This window comes from Crinia signifera, chromosome 3 (assembly GCF_055691185.1).
Source record: "Crinia signifera chromosome 3, ASM5569118v1, whole genome shotgun sequence".
NCBI lineage: Eukaryota > Metazoa > Chordata > Amphibia > Anura > Myobatrachidae > Crinia > Crinia signifera.
The window spans coordinates 199,769,751-199,794,896 of NC_139219.1; the positions used below are offsets into that span (position 1 = coordinate 199,769,751).

The 25,146-nt window shown below is 44.2% G+C and overlaps 1 protein-coding gene across 1 annotated transcript in view; it reads left to right on the forward strand.

The window, feature by feature from the left end:
* Window positions 1-25,146, forward strand: part of COL9A1 (collagen type IX alpha 1 chain) — a 162,908-nt gene that overhangs the window by 45,217 nt on the left and 92,545 nt on the right. The window contains exons 6-10 of the mRNA XM_083174961.1: window positions 13,110-13,193; window positions 16,395-16,409; window positions 16,557-16,631; window positions 16,767-16,802; window positions 16,891-16,953. Of these exons, the coding sequence (XP_083031087.1) occupies window positions 13,110-13,193; window positions 16,395-16,409; window positions 16,557-16,631; window positions 16,767-16,802; window positions 16,891-16,953 (273 nt within the window). The remainder of the gene's footprint in view (window positions 1-13,109; window positions 13,194-16,394; window positions 16,410-16,556; window positions 16,632-16,766; window positions 16,803-16,890; window positions 16,954-25,146) is intronic.

Below are 25,146 nucleotides of genomic sequence, written 5' to 3' on the forward strand. Positions count from 1 at the left end.
ATTCTCATAATAGGTCCTTGAACATTTCCAGATCCACTTAATCCACGAAGGAAAAGCATCTCTGAAAGGAGCAGTCTGAGTAATGGTGAGGTGGAACTAATTCAACCTCCACCTTGGCCCTGCACTTTAATTTGATCAGAAAAGCATTATAATTTGCAGAGGTTGCAAAAAACCCTCTCTCTTTCCTTTCTGTGAATTGTAGCCCATAGGCTTCAGCGTGCCACTGCAATCTTCAGGTGGCGGTAACTGTGGGGCCAATCTCCAGGATAATTCACATTCCAGAGCTTAATAAACCAGACAGCATCACATCTCCCAGAGAAACCTATAGGGGTTGAAGCTGCCATTAGAAATGGAGTTACTACAACAGATATTGTAGATATCCCTATGTCATACATTTAGGTGATACTAAATACTTGTGCTGACCCCCACCCCTCTTCCGAAAAAAAAATGTTTTTTTGGGGGGAGTCTGCCACAGATATTAAATGGGTCCTTAAATCAAAATACTATACATCAGTTACACATATGAAAAATGCTTCCTCACAGCCTAAACTAAAATATTAAGTATTAGGGGCCTATTCATCATGTTAACTAATGGGGGGCTATAATTAAGTATCCACCTCTCTGTGTGTGCCAGCGGTGGATACAAAAGATCAAATGTCCCCGCAATCCATGAGGTAAAACAGCATTGTCGGGTCTGACTCCACAATGCAAGTGCGGAACTTGGGTTTATGCATGTGCACAAAGTACCCAGTGTCAACGGAAAGAGCCAAATAGGGTTGGAGGAGTCCTATCGGATCCCTCTTTGCAATCCCAGCACAGATGGTGAATGTTCCTGTTGTCAAGCTCTGTAAATGTTCTACTTTCGGAGCCTGATGCATTTATGTCCCCATTCTATTTTATGGGGACAGATGCCAGATCGGGACTTAAAGGTAAGCAGGAGATATCCATGATAAAGCCTTTATAATGATAATAATAATTTCTACAAAAGTATGTGCAAATATTAATTTCAACCTACTTTTTGCAGAAATTAAGGGATGATTAATATAGACCCCTTAAAGTTCCTACAAAATTAGCAAATATCTATATTCAGTACTGAATAATGGATATGGGGTCTGGGGCACTAACATGGCTGGCATGATGTCATCATTTAAAAAAAAAATTACACCGTAATGCCCATTACACATCATACCACATACTATAATGCCTATTACATATTATGCCTGATTTCTCATCCGACGTGCCGGAATTGGCTGAAATCGGGGCCCAAATCGCATAGTGTATGGTTGCCTTTAATCTGCCACATCTTACATATGATCACACAATCCTAAAATATTTAATATCATGCCATGGCTGTATCGTTTCCCTAACCCCGTCCGGAACACCTTATAGGGCAAACTGTGTATGGGGGATAGCACTGCAGCAAAAACCGTTCCCCGCTCTGGCCGGTGATAATGTGCGCAGGAGGCTCCTTAGAAATGCAATGTAAAGTCTATACATGTACAGTGGGATGTAAGCGCTCTAGTGCTCAGACCCTACAGCACTGCGCTGCTGCCACTACAAAGAACGCCCAAAAAATGGGCATCGCACCATGTTTCCGATGATTTGCGCATGTGCAGTAGGGTCTGAGCTCTCTAGTGCTCAGATTATTACAGCGTGACGCTGGTGGCGGCAGAGAGGAGGGGGCTGAGACGAAGGAGGCTACACACGGCCTCCTTTTCTCTTAAAACGTCCCTGCATACACCTACTCTCTTCTGCCGGCACTGCCCCTGAACATGTGATATTATGATGTCACAATGATGGCCAGTGAGACCAGGAGGTGGGGCAGCTCTGCAGCAGCTTGCCCCAGCAGCTTTAGACACACCTTAGTCAGAAGCTGGGCATCCGCAGGGCACTCCAGTCTACCTTGTGGCCCTGTGCCATCAGGGTTAGACAGAAGCTGTGGCTTTCTAGGATGTACTGTTCCATTCCAGGCACCCTGCTTGCTGATTACAGGTGCCACAGGGTAGTAATGGTGCTGTCTATATGCATGACTGAAGTTAAACTTATATTTTTGTAGTATATCTCTGTAGGTTATATATTTGGTACTCTTTACCTAGAACGGCGCCCACGATTGAAATCGCGGGATCGCGGGTAAAATCGCGGCAATCGCGGTAATCGCGGGTAAATCGCGGGTACATCAAAATCGGGTACCCGCGATTACCGCGATTTTCCCATAGGGAACAATGTTAAAAAGGCAGATTGACCGCGATTTTAGCGTTAAATGCCTCAATGCCCGCGATTTTTACATAGGAAACAATGTTAAATGGGCCACAGAGCCCTAATAGTCCCCCTGAATTGTTAAATGGCCCCCACAATTTTTAACGCCACCCCACGATCAACGTGAACCCGAAGCGTGGCGAGCGCAGCGAGCCCGCGAGGGGCGGCGGTACGCGTCCTACGACCTTTTCATGCCCTACTATCCACGTCGGCGTGGAGTTGAGAATAGAATAGTGTGGCGAGCGCAGCGAGCCACCGAGCCCGAAGCGTGGCGAGCGCAGCGAGCCCCGCGAGGGGACGCGGATACCTTCACAGGTAAACGCGTCCCTTCGCGGGCTTCACAGGTGTCCGCGTCGCCACGGACACCTGTGAAGCCCGCGAGGGGACGCGTTTACCTGTGAAGGTATCCGCGTCCCCTCGCGGGGCTCGCTGCGCTCGCCACGCTTCGGGCTCGGTGGCTCGCTGCGCTCGCCACACTATTCTATTCTCAACTCCACGCCGACGTGGATAGTAGGGCATGAAAAGGTCGTAGGACGCGTACCGCCGCCCCTCGCGGGGCTCGCTGCGCTCGCCACGCTTCGGGTTCACGTTGATCGTGGGGTGGCGTTAAAAATTTTGGGGGCCATTTAAGACTTCAGGGGGACTATTTGGGCTCTGTGGCCCATTTAACATTGTTTCCTATGTCAAAATCGCGGTCATTGAGGCATTTAACGGTAAAATCGCGGTCAATCTGCCTTTTAACATTGTTCCCTATGGGAAATCGCGGGCATCGCGTCGCGGGCATCGCGGGTACATTTATGGCCGGCCGCGACGCGACCGACGCGATTTTTCAGGTTTAACATGGTTTTCAATGGGAAAATCGCGGGCATCGCGTCGGTCGCGTCGCGGGTAGCCATAAATGTACCCGCGATGCCCGCGACGGGCGCCGTTCTAGGTAAAGAGTACCATATATTTTTTTCACAATGTGTCGTGCTATTTATTCTTGAAATTAGCTGTGGAATATGATTCATCTACACAATATTGTTCTAATGTTGACAATGACTAGAATCCTAGCTTTAGGCATTAAACATATAAATCTTATCCTCTCATTCCCAACGGTTCTGCAAAGTAAGTCCAGTTTATTCAGGCTTAACATGATAAATAAATGTGGAAGTGTCTAGGACTGATCTTTGTTTCACTAAAGTCATTTGCATAATATTTGAAAGCATAACTTTCCCCTCCTCATTCCGCCATGAGAGGCTGAATTTGCAAATGTCAATTAGACTAGCCCAAGTGAGAAGTGATGGAGCATGGATCTGTTGCGTGCTGAGCAGCGGTGAGGCGGCCTATTACATTGCACTGCTGATTTCCTACTGTATATGAAAGTACGAATAACCATCACACACAGAGGGCAGTGAAGCCTCAGTTTAATGACCATGATTTTGCAAAATGATTCTGTCTGGTCATATAATCGTATATTTCCCCAGTATTTCCTTCTCTGTAGAAATAATATGTGCGCTATTTCTAGCTACAGCGTGTTCTGTCTCCTAGTTTCCATAGCAATGATCATTTATGTATGAAAGGAATTCATTATCTCCCATAGCAGTTACAGCAGGCAGTTGCAGGAGACTTTAGCTCTTCATCATAGGTCACATTATGGAGGCCAGTCTACATATCTCACAATGGTGAAACATTTCACAGGATCATAGCAGTCAGTCATAGAGAGCCCCTTGTGTGCCTGTCTTCCTGCAGCACATTCCATCAGAACGCACGGTAAATACAGGTCCACTGTAAGGCAATTAAGCTAGCAAGTTCAATCCTACGTAAATGCAATGCTTCAAAAGTAAGGGAGATTTTGGTAATGCAGTGCTGATTATGGTGTCAGTGTGCTTATAACAGAACACATTGTTTAATATATTCATTAATGATATTGGAAGTGACATAGTGAGAAAAATTGCAATATTTGCAGACGACACGAAATTGAGTAAGGAAATAAACTCAGGAGAGGATGTGGAAACACTACAAAGTGACTTAAATAAACTGGATACGTGGGCGAAAAGGTGGAAAATGCTGTTTAACGTTGATAAATGTAAAGTAATTCATTATGGGAACAAAAATGAACAAGCTACTTATAGGCTAAATGGAGTTATTATAGGTAATTCTGCTGTAGAGAAGGACTTGGGGATCACCATAGATGAAAAATTGGGTAATAGTGCACATTGCTCAAGTGCAGCAGCAAAAGCAAACCGGACACTGGCATGCATTAAAAGGGAATGGATTCAAGTGATGCCAATGCTATAGTGCCTCTTTACAAGGCATTGGTGAGACCACACTTGGAATACTGTGTTCAGTTCTGGGCACCGCACCTTAAAAAGGACATAAATGTATTGGAACAGGTAGAGAGAAGGGTGACTAATCTAGTAAAAGGTCTCGAATCACTAGAATACAAAGATAATGTAGGTTAATCAGGCTGAATATGTTTTCACTGGATAAACAGAGGTTGAGAGGTGATATGATTAGTATGTTCAAATCCAGAATTGGGAATCATATAGAACTGGGAGATGATTTGTTCACTATACTTAGGACACGCGGGCATGTACTGAGGCTCGAGGAAAATAAATTCTGTACTGAATTAGGAAGAGGATTATTCGCCATTAGAGCAGTAAAATTCTGGAACACATTGCCGGTGTGGTGGTTACAGCAACTACTATGTATTATTGCAGCCTGACATCGAACCGCTGTACCTGTTACTTTTAGTGAACTACCGTAAGGAAAACATAGAGAAAATACATTACACCACTGTGCACTCAGGCATTGGTGGTAATAGTTATGAAAGACATGATCATTTAATAGAATCACATACAATCTGAATGATGGGTACCTTTTCTTGAATTGCTAGTGGATAAACTTATGAAAAACATTATCTAAACCAGGGGTCTTCAAACTATTTTGCTCTAGGACCCCATCAGACAATAAAAATTATTACAGGACCCCAGTAAGTTACTGCAGAAGGTCATCACATAGTCAGCAGACAGCACATACATGGCAGCATTGTGGAGGCACAAAATGATTTGAGGAGTCAGAAGTAACAGACAATTCAACAGATTTTTCAGACTCCTTGAATCACTGAAAGAAACAAGATGGTGGTGGAGTGCTTAGATTTAGAGAAATTAATAAATTGCAATTTGACCAATTGGGTATCACATAAAAAAATATACTGTTTAATCTATCATGAGCACATTAGTACTCTAATAAAAGCACAATAAAAAGCACAATATAACTTGCATGCATTAATGAACTGAATAAAAATACAACCCCTGTGAAGATTTTAAACGTGGACTTAGGATGGTTTGGGTAAAGTTTCACTTGTTCCTAGTACTACTCTACTATTGAACAGTCATTTGTTTAACTGAGATGGCGGGTATCCATATACCTGACTGGAAGCCTGATGTCTCGATTCCCATCGTGAGGAGAGAATGGTGAGCTTCTCACGGGATGGAAGGCTCCGAAAATCAGCAGGTGGTGGTGTCCCTTTAGGGGTCCAGTTGGTGAAAGTACCAGTTTGGATTTGAGGAGAGTTGGTCCAAGTGATATAAAAATATTTGTAATCCACAGAAGGTCCAAGAGGGGTGTATAGGCCTGACGCGTTTCATCATCCACAGATGACTTTATCAAAGGTGTGCGATTGTGGGTCTGATCTAGGGTTTTATACTGTCAGACAGGAAGTGCAACATTTGACACCAAGCAGTAATTGGGTAATTGTGTTACACTTCCTGTCTGACCGTAGGACAAAACCATGTACAACTATATGAATAAGAAATTACATTCTATTTTAAATCTATATTCCCTATCAGGAAATACTGTAATGAACATTAATTATTGCCAGGTTTTGAACTTTTGTAAGTCTAATCTCAAAAGTAACAAAAACTAATAGGTTTTACTATTCCATGATTTCTTAGTAATATGTCATGTAAGTAAACGTTATCTCATTCCATGATCATGAGCTTATAGAACCACAACAATAGCAATAGCTTTGATCCTATTTTGAGGACATATGAACTACTCTCACTTAACTATTTGAGGGCAGTTCTTTACTGGTTCCACCACAGCTAAATATGGCTGAAACCTGGATTTTGACTTAACCTTCAAAAGTCTAATGTTTTCCTCCAGTCATTCTGTTGTTCATTTGCTTGTATATGCTTCCCGATCCTATTTTTGGCCCAGTTCCAACCGTGGGGAAGATGGCCTTAATATTTTCCACTACAAAACTGTGATTCAAAGAGGAGTCCGATGATTGGATTCAATGATTGAGCTGTATCCAGATCCTTTGACTGACAAATAATCCCACACCATCACCTTCCACCATAATTCATCACAATTAGTATAATGTTATTGTTGTGAATTACTGAAAATTGATTTTATCCAAAGAAAACATTGGGGGCTATTCAGACCTGATCGCAAAGCATATAACAAAAGTATAACTGGCTGCTAAACATATAGACTAGAAACACATCACAATAAAGGCAGCTCCCAATTAGTGTTCTTAAAACCTAACTAGATCAAAAGGAGTGTACCAACGACATGTCGTTGGTACACTCCTTCTGATCACAAAGCTGCTAATTTCTAAGATGGACAAAACTGTGCTGCACTGCAGGTGGGGCAGATGTAACAAAGATTTAGATTTTGGTGTGGTGTGTTGAACCTAAATCTAAATTGAAGTTTAAAATTAAATTCAGAGAGTATTTACCCTACACCAGTGGTTCCCAAACTGTGTGCCGTGGCTCCCTGGGGTGCCTCGGGACACATGCAGGGGTGCCGCGGCTTGGTGGTCTAGGACCAACTCAAATTATTAATGGTTAATTATTTATGAACAAAACCAGTGCTGGTGGCTGCTAATCATAGAATGTGTACAAACAGAAGCAAATACTGCCCTTTACCACATAACTGCCACTAAGAATCGCATATAAACCCAATCTAATAAATTTTTTTGGAACCTAGGGGTGCCGTGAAAAAAATTCTGATTCTCTAGGGTGCCGTGAATCAAAAAAGATTGGGAACCCCTGCCCTACACAGAAACAATATCTCCCACCCAAATTGAACTCCCTCTTGACATATTACATTTGCCCCACATTCAGTGAAGCATGGTTTTGTCTATTTGAGAAAAAAGCTGTTTTGTGATCAGGTCTGAATAACCCCCATTGTGTTGGAAATGGTCCTAAAACGTTATTGAGTCCAATAAGCAGCAGACAATTGTAGATATATTTTCTCCACACTATACTTCAAATACATATTAATGTTCCTAACTGAAATCCCGAAGGTTTTGATTTCATACAGGAATGAAACACTTTCCTGATGATGCAATTATTATTATTATATAGCAACATGTAGCTCCAATTGCCTTCTTTATTTCCTATTATTTAGCAACACCTAGCTCAGGGGTTCCCAATCTTTTTTTAATCACGGCACCCTAGAGTATAAGATTTTTTTTCGCGGCACCCCTAGGCCAAATTTATTTTAATTAGATTGGATTTATATGCGATTCTTAGGGTCAGTTATGTGGAAAAGGGCAGGAATTGCTTCTGTTTGTACACATTTTATGATTGGCAGCCACCAGCACTGGTTTTGCTTATAAATAATTAACCATTAATAATTTTAGTTGGTCCTGGACTACCAACCCAGGGCACCCCTGCATGTGTCCCGAGGCACCCCAGGGAGACACGGCGCACAGTTTGGGAACCACTGACCTAGCTCCAATTACCTTATCTATTGGTATAGAACAGCGCTTGCCAATCCGGTTCAACAATTCATGTTTTCAAGAAAACCTAGCTGGTGTAGTCATTACTAAGCAGGGGCGGGCTGGGCCGGGGGGCAGAGTGCCATATGCCCCCCGGGCCGCTTACCCACCCACTGGCTGCGGGCCGTGCTGCGGCTGGATCAGCTTCTCCAGCCCTCCTGCACTGGCCGCGGCTTACAGAACACGGCCGCGGCTACAGGAAAATGGCCGCCGGCCCCCTGCACTGAGGACATGTTCTCAGTGCAGGAGGCCGGCGGCCATTTTCCTGTAGCCGCGGCCGTGTTCTGGAAGCCGCGGCCAGCGCAGGAGGGCTGGAGAAGCTGATCCAGCCGCAGCACGGCCCGCAGCTAGCGAGTGGGTAAGCGCTCTCCCCCCCCCCCCTCCCTCACCCCAGCATATGTGTTTCTGTCACTGTGGGGGCATATCTGGCACTGTGTGGGGGCATATCTGGCACTGTGTGGGGGCATATCTGGCACTGTGTGGGGGCATATCTGGCACTGTGTGGGGGCATATCTGGCACTGTGTGGGGGCATATCTGGCACTGTGTGGGGGCATATGTGTATCTGGCAATGTGGGGGGCATATCTGGCACTGTGGGGGCATATATGTATTTGGCACTGTGGGGGCATATGTGTATCTGGCACAGTGGGGCATATGTGTATTTGGCACTGTGGGGGCATATGTGTATCTGGCACTGTGGGGGCATATGTGTATTTGGCACTGTGGGGGCATATGTGTATCTGGCACTGTGGGGCATATGTGTATTTGGCACTGTGGGGGCATATCTGGCACTGTGGGAGCATATGTGTATCTGGCACTGTGGGAGCATATGTGTATCTGGCACTGTGGGGGCATATGTGTATCTGGCACTGTGGGGACATATGTGTATCTGGCACTGTGGGGGCATATGTGTCTGGCACTGTGGGGGCATATGTGTATTTGGCACTGTGGGGGCATATGTGTCTCTGGCACTGTGGGGGCATATCTGGCACTGTGGGGGCATATGTGTCTTTGGCACTGTGGGGGAATATGTGTCTCTGGCACTGTGGGGGCATATGTGTCTCTGGCACTGTGGGGGCATATCTGGCACTGTGGGGGCATATGTGTCTTTGGCACTGTGGGGGAATATGTGTCTCTGGCACTGTGGGGGCATATGTGTCTCTGGCACTGTGGGGGCATATGTGTCTCTGGCACTCTGGGGGCATATCTGGCACTGTGGAGGAATATGCGTATTTGGCACTGTGGCAGAATATCTGGCACTGTGGCGGCATTTGTGTCTGGCACTGTGGGGGCATATGTGTATTTGGTACTGTGGCGGAATATCTTGCACTGTGGGGGCATATCTGGCACTGTGGACATCACATTGTGCGGTGTAATGGGCATCATGGTATGGGGCGTAATGGACATTACGGTGTGGGGAGCATTGGGTAATTGCCATCACAGTATGGGGTGTAATGGGCATCAAGGTGTGCAGCATAATGTGTAATTAGCATCACAGTGTGCGGTGTATTGAGTAATTAGCATCGCAGTGTTGGGCGTAATGTGTAACTGGCATCATGGTGTTCAGCATAATGTGTAATTGGCATTACGGCATGTGGCTTTATGTGTAATGGGTATTACAAGGTTCGCTAAAATGTGCAATCTGCACGTACACAATACAATCATGGTACAGGCAACGCCCCTTATGATAGGCCACGCCCCTAATTTTTCGGCGCGCCTCCGGCGCGCAAAAGCATTCCTTCCAACGGTGACTTGGCTGATTATGGGCCAGTGCTCTGGACTTGCCCCCTAGGCTAAAAGTTGCCAGCCAGCCCCTGTTACTAACTGTCACATTTTCAAACATCTGGTGCATTCATTCCTAACCAACACATTCTACAGATTCACAGGTGGTATGCAGGGCCGGTGCAAGGCATCTAGACGTCCCAGGCAAGGGGTGGAGTGCTGCCGCCATTATCCAGCTTCGGTGGGGGGGTTGGGAGTTCTAATCGCAGCCACCGCTAACCTGCACTTGGGAGTGGTTATAGTGGACGCTACCGCTGCTAACCTCTGCCGGGGGGCTGTTTCTGCACATGGGGGGAGCCGCAGCCTTTATCCAGCTTCAGGGGGGTGCAGTCGGCAGCAGCCAATAACCTGCACCATGGGGGTTAACAGCATCCGCTAATGCAGCTAACCTGCACAAGGGGGGGGGGGTCAAGCTGCAGAAGGAAGTAGGTGCAAGTAGTGTGTGGGAGCTTACCCTGGCCTTCACCGGCCATCTGGAATAACATATGGTTGGGCAGGCGGTTACGTCCTTCCTGCTCCTCATAGTTGGCGGCAACTCCTGTCCTGCTGCTTCTCTCCTGCAGCATGCAGCACGGCCCTCCAGTGGCCATCGCTCATAGGGTAATGCCTAAAGCTGCCTAATGGTAGCCCTGGTGGTGTGGAAAACATGAACTGTTGGTAGATCTCCAGGACTGGTTTGGCCACACCTGGTATAGGAGCAGTAAGGGTTTACTTATTATTAACATTTTAACATCTTTGTATTTTTATTTACAAAAACAAACTAAGGGGTCAATCCAATTGAGTGCCTGCCCCATAAGGCTCCGAATACTTTTGTGCAAACTGGGAGTGATTTCACCCCTGAAGGATGTGAATTTGAGTGGTGTTGCCACAGTGTTTCCACATTGCACCCCTTGGGCTGTATAGGATTGACCCCCAACACCTGTAATAGAATAGATTTTAGCTATTACTTGAGAAATCTTGAGCCATGGCCAGTTCACTGTGGATACTGGGGGACGAACTAAAATCTTAGCAAACACATGTGTCATAGGCATACTTGCCTACCTGACCTTCTCTTTCAGGTAGAAAATGCTCTGTTTCTGGCTTCCCTGGTAATGTATGATTGCCAGCACCTGTGATGAAACACCTTTCTTATCAATTACCAAGCTCCCCACAGGTGATGGCAATCATGCATTACCAGGGAAGTCCAGGAACAGAGCATTTTCTACCACATGGACACACATTTAACACATATTCACCCCCAGCAAACTCGGGCCCTAATTCACATGCCCACATATGCCAATCCAAAAGTTACTGTACACAGAGGCATACGTTTAACCCAGATTCCTGGAGGCAAGTTGGAGTTTGGTCTCCCTCCCCCCTCTTCCCATTTAAAAGGGTAAACAAATATGGTGTGTGTATACAAAGCACACCAGACTATCAAAATTATATGGCGAGCATGCTCAGCGGCCTACATCGCGCAGGCAGCTCCCAAGTGAGATTACCAGCACATTACCGGGACCCCCAATGAGCCCGGGACAGGAACTTTAGAACTGATGGAGGCCCTTTACACATGCATCACATATGAATTTGTGATGTATATATATTATCAGAATTTAATTGATGGGAAATTTAGAATTCATATTAGATTTACTAACAAAAATGTAAGTTCCTAGTTCTGAATAGCTTATTAATCTACTGGATGTAATTAAGTTAATGGTGGTGGTATTATGTGACACAATTTAGTAATGGAAGACCAGCATCAGGTCAGGTTGATTTTCTGCCCTGTGTCTGTCCCGCCTCCTTACACATGAGGGCGGAGCAACTAGCACAAGGAAGAAGAGCACTGTCTAAAGTGTCCCTTTGACCTCTAGGTGGCCCTGCAGCAGCTCTACTGCTGAATTGAATAACCATAGCCAATGTTCCCTCTAATTTTACGAAGGCTGTATAACCCAAAAGATTTTGGCTGTGCAACTTTGGAAGGAAATTTTTATTTTTGTGCGTCACTTATATATAATTGGAAAACGACGTTCAGCATTTGTGTTAACTTTTCTTCAAAATGATATTAAACATTCAAAACATTTAAACATTCAAAACACAGCACATGATGTAGTTTATGGGTGAAACATACAGACAGCTTAACGGGAACACTGACCAATGCCTGTAATACCGGTATTGCACAGTGGGGGCAGAGCCACAATGCTGCTATTGCACTTGTCATCATAAGTCCCGGTATCCGGACTGGTCATAGACAGACACATCATAGACAGCCATATGGTCGACCACTAATGGTCGACAGTCAAAAGGTCGACGTGGTCAAAAAGTCGACATGGTCAAAAGGTCGACCTGGAAAAGGTTGACCTGAAAAAGGTCGACATGCATATTTTTTTTGCAAAATTTTCAGCCGACATGTGCCGACTGATGGTATTTGATGCCCTACCATCCATCATGGTGTGAAGGGAGAATAAAATAGTGTGTCGAGCCCAGCGAGCCATGCGAGGGGACGCGGTACACTTAGACAGTGTCTATGTCTACCTATGTTGACATAGACACCTTAAAAACATTAAAAACTCATGTCGACCTTTTACATGTCGACATTTTGACCATGTGGTCCTGGTATCTGGACTGGTCATAGACAGACACATCATAGACAGTCATTTGGTCGACCACTAATGTCAAAAGGTTGACGGTCAAAAAGTCAACATGGAAAAGATCAACAGGGTTAAAGGTCAATAGGCAATATGTCGACATGGTCAAAAGGTCGACGTGGTCAAAATGTCGACATGGAAATGGTCGACCTGAAAAAGGTCGACATGCTTTTTTTTGCTAAATTTTCAGCCGACATGTGCTGACTGACGGTATTTCATGCCCTACCATTCATTAGGGCGTGGAGGGAGAATAAAATAAGTGTGCCAAGCCCAGCGAGGCACCGAGCCCGAACCATGTCTACCTATGTTGACATAGACACCTTAAAAACATTAAAAACTCATGTCGACCTTTTGACCATGTCGACCTTTTTCATGTTGACATTTTTCATGTTGACCTTTTAACTACGTCGACCTTTACACCCTGTCGACCTTTTGACCCTGTCAACCTTGTGACTGTTGACCATTATTGGTCGACCAAATGACTGCCTATGATAAGTCTGTCTATGATTATACCATAACCATAAGTCTCATGTCCGTCTCTCCTTCTTTTGCATCATGCGTCCCCTGTGACAGAATTTACTTTCCGATTCTGTTGTAACATGATGGGCAAAAATAACTATATTGTATGAAACTATCAATATAATTGATAGCACAATTCATTTTTTTCCATAACAGTTTGACCTCCAATGGATGTTAATTCACTGTGATCCTCTGAGGCCGGAGAGAGAGTCCTGCACTGAGCTGGAGGCCAGGAGAGCGGTAAGTGGTTGCTATCCTCTTGGTTCAGAGCATCAGCAGAGGAACATACAGAGGCCCTCTGAGTAAAAAACAAGATATATTTGCTAGTCAGACTGTGTGAGCATCTGCAAACATACAAGAAGTTTAGGCAAAATATCAAATAACTGTTTAACCCTTTTAAAGGCATTGTCTGATTTTAATAAAATAAATCCATACTTCAAAAATAAAAATAAAAATGTAAAAAGTAGTTTAATCTGATTTGTGCCTTACAGATACAATGGGATAAATGATTCATTGTAAAACCAAGAAGTTACTATAAGATTATATTTTTTTACGGATTTATAAAAGCAGGGAGAGATTTAAAATTGTAAGATATTAAATATCAGCCAATCAGCTTCTGCCTTTCATTTTACAGGTTGTATTTTTAAAAAAATGACAGTTATGAGCTGATGGGTTGGTGTTTTACCTCTTTGCAAGTTTTGATAAGTCAATCAATAAATAATAATACTCCCTAGGTATAAATGATAAAGCACAACATTAATACCATCAAATAATAGTATTATAGGAAGAAAGAGCTTCCCAAATGTTTTTACAATGATGTCTATTACATGGTACATGATCTGAATTTTTTTTATGACTTTTTGTTTTATTCTCAGAGTATATATCATTTAAAATGCAACATAGTGAGTAACAAATAAAGGAGTTGTCACAATGGGAACGTTACTGACCGTTTTCTGAAAAGAAAGAAATAGGTTATAAAGTGATAGCGTGGGAATGTCATACTGGTCCAGGCATTGGGAAGTTATCATTCCTGAAATAGAGGGGTGTAATGTAAGGTCAGTAACCCCTTGCCTGCAGTTAGTAGTGAATGTGGCAACACCATAAAAGAGTCACAGCTTCCAGCTGAAGGGTTAACAGGCCCCTAGCATCCTACCTTTGCCATCCCACGGATAGGGTATCCTCCAATCATCACCACCCTCCTCCCAGGATATTAATAAACATAAGGGTGTGACGCCTTCTGCAGGGCTTACCTTGCTACTAGTGTTAGCTGATTCAGTTGGGGGATTTGCCTTGTGGGTCCTAAAGTCGGACAGGGAGAAAGGATCCTGTGATTTCTTGCCTAGCCATAGGTTATACTATGGCCAGAACTGTCAGGGATGGCGGGGCCCTAGCGCTGGTGCTACTCCTGCAACTCAGCAGCATCTCACTGGCTCAAGTAAGTTGCAACTAACTTCATTCATTCATCTTTTGCAGGTCAGCCAGGCACTGCTCCAGGTAAGGACTCCCAGCAATGGGCTTTATGGAACTGCATTACATGAACGTGCTGGAGCTTCTTAGAGGTTTCAAAACGGACTTTCACTGCAAATTGTGCAGAGACAAACACTACTGCAGCATAGAAAGAGTTAACTGTCATTACTTTGTTGGCAGCTCAGTGTACTGAGTGAAGCTTGCAGTTCTGCAGTAGCGATATGTGTGTTGTCTGATGAAACGTTGTTAAATAGCATCGATACAGTGTCTATTATTGCAGTGTGTGCGTTGTAAGCAATCCGTCCACTGGTTACTTTATAGATGAAGTACATGTCATAGAAGGCTGCTACTGTTGACTATCCTGCATTCTTTATTACACTGGTAATACTAAGTACCTGCAACTGCTTTGTATATGTGCTAAGAAAGTCTAGCATAGTGGGTAATATAAGTAATGGAAAGTGAAAATAGCACTGTTACAGTGATAGCAGTCACATGGACGGGTTATATGGGGTTAATCAGGTAGCAGTAAGTGTAAGAGGTCCAGGTCCAGGAGCAAACAGTGCCAGGGGGTGGTCACTAAGTGGCCTCCCTCCTCCTGCATTCTTCCCATCACTCCTGTAAATAGAGGGGGACCAGGGGGAGACCTCCACCTCACAATGTTCTCTTTGTAAGCCCAGCCACAGGCCACTGTAAAAATAGGAGCAAAGAAGGACAAGAGCACATTCATCCTGCCTGCAGGGGCGGAGCCAGCAGCATACCAGGCTGGGTACAGAGCACTCTTCTGCATACAGTGACGTGTGGATGCTATTTCATAGTCAATGGCTCTTTATAGCCAGTGTGTGAATAAAATAAACACAAATGTATCCACTATCCTATAAATGAGAGGATTAATACTGAGGGGTAAAGTTACTAAGATGGGAGTTCTATTAAAGATGAGATGTTGCCCATAGCAACCAGTCAGATTCTACTTATTTATTTAGCACCTTCTAGATAAGATAGAATCTAATTGGTTGCTATGGCAACATACCATCTTTAATAGAACTCCCATCTTAGTCAATTTATTCCTGAGTGTGTGCAATTGTGTATCTGTGTGAGTGTACCTGTGTATATGTGTGAGTGTACATGTGTGTATGGGTGTAACCGTGTGTGAGCATACCTGTGTAAGTGTCTATATTTTATGCACTTGTGTATGTGTGTATGTGAGTGTACTTTTGTGTACAGTATGTGAGTGTACCTGTGTGTGTGTATATGTGATTGTACCTGTATGTGAGTGTACCTGTGTTGTGTGTATGTGAGTGTACCTGTGCTGTGTGTATGTGAGTGTACCTGTGTGTGTATATGTGATTTTACCTGTATGTGAGTGTACCTGTGTTGTGTGTATGTGAGTGTACCTGTGCTGTGTGTATGTGAGTGTACCTGTGTGTGTGTGTGTATATGTGATTGTACCTGTATGTGAGTGTACCTGTGTTGTGTGTATGTGAGTGTACCTGTGCTGTGTGTATGTGAGTGTACCTGTGTGTGTGTATATGTGATTGTACCTGTATGTGAGTGTACCTGTGCTGTGTGTATGTGAGTGTACCTGTATGTGAGTGTACCTGTGCTGTGTGTATGTGAGTGTACCTGTGTGTGTATATGTGAGTGTACCTGTGTGTGTGTATATGTGAGTGTACCTGTGTGTGTGTATATGTGATTGTACCTGTATGTGAGTGTACCTGTGCTGTGTGTATGTGAGTGTACCTGTGTGTGTGTATATGTGATTGTACCTGTATGTGAGTGTACCAGTGTATATGTGAGTGTACCTGTATGTGAGTGTACCTGTGTGTATGTGAGTGTACCTGTGTGTGTACTTGTGTATGTGAGTGTACCTGTGTGTGTACTTGTGTATGTGAGTGTACCTGTGTGTGTATGTATGTTATATACTTTCCTTCTGGCTGTCCCCTAGGAGGCAGCAGTACCTGGTGTAGCAGTATACAGTATGTAGTGCTAGAGGTAATGGACTACTGTGACATACAGTATGTGACAATGCATGAGAGATTTCTTTGGAAATTAATAATTGAATAAAGTGATATTATCCTGAGACTAAGCTGTGTATGTAATTTATGGGTTACCCCTTATCTAGTCTATTCTTCTCACCAGAGAGGACCAGCCGGACCCGCAGGGCCACGGGGTCCCCCCGGATCACCCGGAGTTCCTGGCATCGATGGCATAGATGTAAGTGTCTAGTCAGTGCCCAGTACAGGCCTGCTGTATAGAGACATACTGTAGCACTCGCCTTAGCACCTGTGTGTGAATGCATGTGTACCATATAACTGGGTAATGACTCTACTATCTCTGCTTCTGCAACAGGGGGACAGGGGTCCTGACGGGCTGCCAGGCCCACCGGTAAGTTACCACATGCCTAGACCTGAATGCATGGGCCCGCGGTGTGCGCTTTATTAGGAAGTAATTGCTATGTTCTCTCATCCATCAGGGTCCAGATGGGGATGACGGCAAGCCTGGATCTCCCGGATTACCAGGCGAGCCCGGAGCTGATGTGAGTATAGGGCTGTGTGCCGGCTGCTGCTTCATTCATGCGGTGCCCATATAAGGGCTGGGGGCGGTGTCTGTGCGGGGATAGACAGAGCGTGGTGTGTGCTCAGAGACTGCAGCTGCTGGAGCCGGGAGAGAGAGAGAGGCGAGTGCCTGGGGGCTCAGGTGACAGCAGCAGCAGCAGCAGCAGCCACCCGCCTCAGTCATATCTATGTACTACTGTATGTGATCTCTCTCTCTCTGTGTATAATGCTTCCTCTTGGGTGCATTAATTTAGTGCTGTGCCTGTACGTTTACTAGAGATGTAGATAATTATCTAAATCATTAAGCAAAAATTAAATTAGAACATCTCTTGTATTCATATCAGCAAAGGGTATTCCTGTGTAACGCTGGGTACACTATTGGATTACAGGCACAATCTACTGTTTATGTCTTTGTCTTCTGAGGCCTGAAATGATCCAAATAAAATCTGATTTCCAGTGCATACATACTACTCAATTATCGTCCCTAAAGATCGTGTGCACACTACATTGTGGCACCATATCGGCTTGTATGTAGTAACAGTGATGTAGTGCAGTGATACAGGTAGAATTGTGTGGTAATGAAGGATAATACATGTAGAGATGTGTGGTAGTGCAGTGATAATACAGGTAGAGCTGTGCGGTAGTGATGTAATACAGGTAGAGATGTGTGGCAGTGCAGTGATAATACAGGTAGAGATGTGTGGTAGTGCAGTGGATGTGTGGTAGTGCAGTGATAATACAAGTAGAGATGTGCGGTAGTGCAGTGATAATACAGGTAGAGATGTGTGTTAGTGCAGTGGATGTGTGGTAGTGCAGTGATAATACAGATAGAGATTTGCAGTAGTGCAGTGATAATACAGGTAGAGGTGTGTGGTAGTGCAGTGATAATACAGGTAGAGATGTGTGGTAGTGCAGTGATAATACAGATAGAGATGTGTGGTAATACAGGTAGGATACAGGTAGAGATGTGCGGTAGTGCTGTTATTCAGGTAGAGATATCTGGTAGTACAGTAATACAGGTAGAGATATCTGGTAGTGCAGTAATACAGGTAGAGATGTGTGATAGTGCTGTGATAACACAGGTAGAGCTGTGCTGTAGTGATGTAATACAGGTAGAGATGTGTGGCAGTGCAGTGATAATACAGGTAGAGATGTGTGGTAGTGCAGTGGATGTGTGGTAGTGCAGTGATAATACAGATAGAGATTTGCAGTAGTGCAGTGATAATACAGGTAGAGATGTGTGGTCGTGCAGTGATAATACAGGTAGAGATGTGTGGTAGTGCAGTGATAATACAGATAGAGATGTGTGGTAATACAGGTAGGATACAGGTAGAGATGTGCGGTAGTGCTGTTATTCAGGTAGAGATATCTGGTAGTACAGTAATACAGGTAGAGATATCTGGTAGAGATGTGTGGTAGTGCAGTAATACAGGTAGAGATGTGTGGTAGTACTGTGATACCGGTAGTGATGTGTGGTAGTGTTGTTATACAGGTAGAGATGTGTGGTAGTACTGTGATACAGGTAGAGCATACTTGCCTACCTGACCCTCTCCATGCGGGAGAAAATGCTCTGTTCCTGGACTTCCTTGGTAATGTATGATTGTCATCACCTTTGGTGAAACACCTTTACCTAGCTCCCCACAGGTGATGGTAATCATACATTACCAGGGAAGTCCTGGAGCAGAGCATTTTCTCCCGCATGGAGAGGGTCAGGTAGGCAAGTATGAGTTAGAGATGTGTGTGGTATTGCAGTAATGTAGAGGTAGATGTGTGGTAGTGCAGTAATACAGCTAGAGATGTGTGGTAGTGCAGTTATGTATAGGTAGATATGTGAGATACTGCAGTTATATGGAAGAAGAGGTGTGAGGCATCATAATGATGTAATGGTATAGATGTGATGTAGTATAAAGATGCATAGGTGGAGACATGAGGTAGTATAATGATTTAGATGTAGAGAATAAATGTATAGTTGCATTATGAATAGATGTGAGGTAGAGCAGTGAAGTGGTGGTTGAAATATAAAGTTGTAAAATGATATAGTGGCGGAGGTGTGAGGTACTGAGCAATACACAGGAAGAGATGAAAGTGTAGTAATAAAATAATGAGATATGAGGTAATATAATGATCCACTACATTAGTATTGCAACATTGTGTGTGGAATTGCCATCTGGCCTGTTTGCTACTTATTCAAACTAATCAATTTGCTTGATAATTGCTTGTTACAGTTTGTCAAATAGTACTGCTAGTATATGTTTAAACAGGATATCTGTGGCTAGCAGACAGTCTGTAATTATTGTAATTACATGTGTTACATACACAGCAGTGCTTATATATCTACAGTCATATGCCTTTCACATAATACCCTGCACTGCCATTTTGTGTAATGTTAGGGTCAATTACATTATTTGTAATCTTTTACATATGCTAATGAGAAAATAACGAGGTATGACCTTCTTCCTGCTTATTTAAGCATTGTTGTATGTTGTTGGGCTGTGAAGTCATTTTTCTTTGTAGTTTGTTTGAAATGTTTCCATTCACCAATGACTTTAGTCTATACAGACTTTGATGAAATACCCAGCGGCATCAGTAGACAATATATATGTCAAGTATTCCATTTACTTACTATGTAGGCAGATGTCGCCAAACTATTGTGAATTGTTAATGATATACTTAGCCAACTGAAAACTGCACTGTAACAAGTAGATCAGTAAATCCATTTTACTAGTATGATTCAGAAAAACAATTAAAATTCACAGCGTGTTATATGTCTGTGAACTCCCAGCTCAGGGAAAGGCCCCAACCTTGTCATTTCTAATAAGTCACTCAGGCAGTGTGCTTCGGACTCCTAGAGCTTAAACCTTTAGTCATCAACTGGGGTCTGAACACATTTCTTGATGTTTAAATTAATGAAGATTAAGTTAGTTGGTACAAACACATTTTAATCATCCATGTGCCTGCGATCAGTTGCTTTGTTAAGCAAGTATTTGATACAAGAGAAAACACAAATTACCACAATTTATCCTCCCTCTTCATTTTTCCCTTTGCTGCTGTGTGTGAGAGGTGGAACTCTTGTTCATTTATAGTATAAGCTGCAGTGCACCTTTTATCTTTGCACATGGTCGATATAGATAAAAGGTTGACACAAGCAAAGGTTGACATGGTAATGGTCGACCCATGAAAAAGTTAACATGATTTTTTGGGAATTTTTTTCTTTTTTTTGGGACTTTTTCATACTTTTGCAACCATGTGAACTCTGATTGGGACAGTAAAGTTGCCCAAAGCATGGAGAATGGCGTGAGCTACGCGAGGTGAAGCGGTATACTTATTTGGAGTTTACATAATGAGATCTACAAACTGACACCAAAAAAATATCAAAATCTCACGTCTCACTTTTTGTTTATCTTAACCTTTTGTTGACCTATTGACTGTCAATCCAGACACTGACGATTTCTTTATAACTTAACCTTCGTGCTTGGTCCTCATTTTCTTATATGTACTGTATGTATTTGTTCTACAGTGCAGCAAATAGAGATGTAGCCTCTTCACCAGATATACAGTGTAGATTGTAAGCTTGCGAGCATCGTCCTCCTACATTTTGACTGTCTGTAAATACCCTGTTTGTTAAATCACTGTCTCCTTTGTAAAGCGCACCGGAATATGCTGCGCTATATAAGAAACTGTTAATAAATAAATAAAAAATAGTGCATTAACTCCTTGAGTGGTGGATGTGTCCTGCCCCAGGAAAACTCATCACTCAAGCTTTTGCAGGTAGTGCTGCAGCCAGAAGCAGAAGAACAGCCACTCGGGAAAGATTAGGGGGGGGGGGGGTGGTGTTAGGCACGCTTGGGTGTTTGGGCGCTCATGTGTTCAGGCGCTTGAACACCCTAGTGCTCCTGAGCAGCCCAGAATTTCTGGGGGAATGCTCTGGGTAACTAGGTGACATGCTGCCTGGAGCAAGGGTATGTCCCAGTAATCCAGGGGCAAACGCAGGATTTCTAAAGGGGAGGTTTAGGCTGCAGGAGCGTTAGATTGCGGAGGGGAGGGTTATGCTGCAAGAGAGTTAGTTTGCGGAGGGGAGGGTTAGGCTGTGTATGGGGGGCAGTGTTGTGGGTTAAGCTGGAGCAGGGAACACTTGGCCTTGCATATACGGCACAAAGATGAGGCAGAGTAGAGTTATTTTTATGTGTCAGGCTCCCAAAGCTATACACAGCACACTGTCTGCACTGCTGACTGTGTAACTAATTATTATGGCAGTGTAGGATGTATGCTCACCTATTCCGATCCCATTGCTTGACCTTTGACCTTCTTATACAGCAGCTGCGGTCAGAGCAGGGGTCTGTGTTCAGTCAGTGTCCGGGGTCCGTGCCACTCTGTGAACTTGAAAAGCTGGGAGAACGTGCGGTCCCTGCAGAGTGAGAGCAGCTACTGTGCGCAGCTGCTGGCCAGCGTGTTCATGGCAGTGTGCTCCATACCAGTGGCTTAACTACTGTAAGGCAGCCCCAGCTGCCGCTTGGGGGAGCAAGCGGTAGTGGGGTCTGTGTGGGCGTTGGCACCAGGTCAACGCACTGACATGCTGCTGCCTGCCGCTGCCCACTGGCTGTGTAGGCGAGTCAGCCGCAGCGCGGGTGTGGCCATGGCAGAGATGACAAATCCCCCCACTGATTCAATTGACTGTACACAGAGCTGGCTATTGGCTACTGGGTACAGGATGGGCGTGTTAGGACGGCCTGGGATGCATCGGAGCCAAGGGAAGCAGCAATGTCTGCTGATCTCTCTTCCCACACACTGGGGAAACATGCTGGAGAGGAGCTGGGGGGCTCTACAAACTTTTTGGCAGGGGGGAGCAAAATGTATAATTACGCCACTGCTCCGTACAGTAAAGAGTCAGTGCAGCTGCAGCCCAAAGCTTCTCAACAGCCCCGGCAGCTTCCAGTATGTGAGAGAGGAGCCGGGACTAGAGCACTGTACTGTAGATCGGTGCCCGGCAATTTCAACACAGTTTAACTCCTTGTGCTGTCTCTGCCTGCCAGTGTCACGTCCCTTGAAAAGAAGTGAACTCCGGGCTCCCACCCAGTGCATCTGAAAAGCTGCCCTGCCGAGCACTCAGAAGCTGCTGTGGCAGCCCACAAAAAAATCTTTGGCTATCATGGGGATTTTTGTGCAACCAGAAACCCGCCCTGTGTGCGCCACTGTAATCCCCCCTCGTCCACACCAGACATTTTTCGTTCTTAAAGTAATGCCCCTTACACATTATGCAACATACCACAGCTAATCAGATGTGACACTAACAATAGTGGCCTTATACCAAGGTGGCTAAGATGTTTTTCATAACACCCTGCCCTCCATTAGGGGATCGCTCAGCATTTTATGGGCGTCCCCATAAAAACGCTTGGCATAAGCCTGGGAACGCAGGTGTGGCGTTCCCTCCTCAGGGCGGGTGGCTGACATCACATGATGGGTCGGGCGGCTGAGATCACATGACGTCAGCACCCACCTCCTTTTCACCGATCATTCAGCGACCACCAAATGATTTCTGTCCCCTTTCGCCGCATGTGAGGAGATGTGTTCTCGGAAACATCCCCTCGCATGCTAGCGAGGGGATGCGGCGGCGTTTGGTGGGGCAGCAGGCGCCACTGACCTGTTCACTTGGCTGCTAGTGAACGCAGCATAGTAAACAGGTCTGAGTTAGCCCAAGAGACTTAACCTATACCACATATCTATTTCTATAGGAAAGTCTACTCATTATGCCATGAAGACTAACTGAGTTCTAAATAGTGCTATTTCCCAGCAGTTATCTCATGCTCCATTCATTAAACATTAGACACATATGAAAAAAGTCAAATACTTTGTAATTTTTTTAATTATTTATTTACAGTTTCTTATATAGCGCAGTATATTCCGTTGCACTTTACAATTGGAAACAACAGTGATTAAACAAACTGGGTAGATACAAACCGACATGGAGGTAGGAGGGCCCTGCTCGCAAGTTTATAATCTATAGGGATAATAGGAGGGATACATAAGGATAGAATTCCATAGAAGTCCAATCAGATCTTAATATGATAAGCTAGCCTGAAGAGGTGAGTTTTCAGGGAACGTTTGAAAGTTTGGCAGCTACAGGAGTTTTAGTGTGCGTGGATGGGCATTCCATAAGGTGGGTGCTGCCCGACAAAAATCCTGCAAGTGTAAGTGGGAGCAAGTAATGAGTGTGGATGAGAGAGGCAGATCTTGTGCAGAGCGGAGAGGTCGTGGGGATATATTTTGAGATAAGCAAAGAGATATAAGTTGGTGTAGGTAGAGTGATGGCTTTGTATGTAAGTAGAAGTATTTTATATTGAATTCGGTAATATGCAGGCAACCAATAGAGGGACTGGCAGAGCAGATCAGCAGATTATGAATGTCTAGCCAGAAAGATCAGCCTCGCAGCTGCATTCAAAATGGATTGTAGTGGTGAGAGTCTTTTTTTAGGAAGACTGGTAAGGAGGGCATTGCAATAATAATGCGTGATATAATGAGTGCACGGATTACAGTTTTTACAGTGTCTTGTGTAAGGTACGGATGACTTTTGGATGTTTTTTAGATGCATGTAACACGATTTAGAGACAGATTGAATGTGAGGAATGAAGGACAGTTCAGAGTCAAGGATGACCCCTAGGCAGCGAGATTGTGGAGTAGGATTAATTGTTGTGTTCTCAACAGTGATAGAGATATCAGGTTGGTAACTACTCTTGGCTGGTGGGAATATAATTAATTCTGTTTTGGAAATGTTGAGTTTGAGGTGGCCAAATGACATCCAACATGAAATGGCAGAAAGACATTCAGAGGATAGATAGATTGAGTATCATCAGCGTACAGGTGATACTGAAATCCAAAAGAGACGATTAGTTTCCCAAGTGAGGAGGTATAGATGGAGAAAAGCAGATGAACTAAGACTGAACCTTGTGGTACTCCAACGGACAGAGGTAGTGAGGAGGAGGCAGAATCAGAGAAGCGAACACTGAAAGAGCAATTAGATAGGTAGGAAGAGAACCAAGAAAGGTCTGTGTTCTGAAGACCTAGGGATTATAGTGTTTGTATGAGAAGAGAGTGGTCAACAGTGTCAAAGGCTGCTGAGAGATCTAGATAATAAGAAGTGAGAAATGGCCTTTAGATTTAGCAGTGGCCAGATCATTGACTACTTTAGTCAGTGCTGTCTCAGTGGAGTGTTGAGAGCGAAAGCCTGACTGAAGTGGCTCCAATAGGTTGTAGGAGTTAAGAAAGTGTGTGAGGCGAGTGTAGGCAAGTCTCTCAAGTAGCTTGGAGAGGCATGGGAGCTGAGAGATAGAGACAGTTTGGATCAGAATTGTGTTTTTTTTAGAATGGAAGTAATAAGTGCATGCTTGAACAGAGAAGGAGATACCAGTAGAGAGGTTACAGATTTTAGTTCAGCTTGGGATAAGCACAGGAAACAGAAATTTACTGACTTGTAAGGGTATAGGATCAAGAGGAGAGTTAGTGGAGTAGGAAGATGAGAAGAGTGTGGATACTTCATTCTCACTTGTGGGCTCAAATGAGGAGAAAGTAGCAAAGGGATCAGTAAAGAAAGTTAGCAAGTCACTGGCTGAGGAAGCGCATATGCCATTTCATCTTGGATTTTAGCAATCTTTTCCTTGAAGAAGGAAGTAAGCTCTTGTGCACTGATATTGGCAGGTTGGGAGGGTGAAGGAGGGTAAAGAAGGGATTTAAATGTATTAAAAAGTCAATTGGGGTTAGTGGCATGAGAAGAGATGAGAGATTAAAAATAAGTTTGTTTAGCAGTGGTTGAGCATTACGATAGGAGTGGTAGGTAGTCTTAAACGTGACAAAGATTTTGAGATTTACGCCACTGATGTTCAAATCTACGTTATAGTTTTTGCAGGTGTCTTGTTAATTTAGAGTGCCACGGTTGGCATCTAAGTCTACGTGGATTGTGAAGAGTAGCTGGAGCAGCTTCATCCAGGGCAGTTTGTAGAGTCTGATTCAGATGGGTTACAGCTATCTCGGGACAGGAAAGTGTAGAAATGGGTGACAGCAGTTGTTGCAGAGATGTAGAAAGTTGTTGAAAACCAATAGCATTAGAATTTTTGCGGGTTAGAGGAGGCTTGCATGAATTAGGTATAATAGAGTTTGGGGAAATGGAGGGAGGTTGAGAAGAT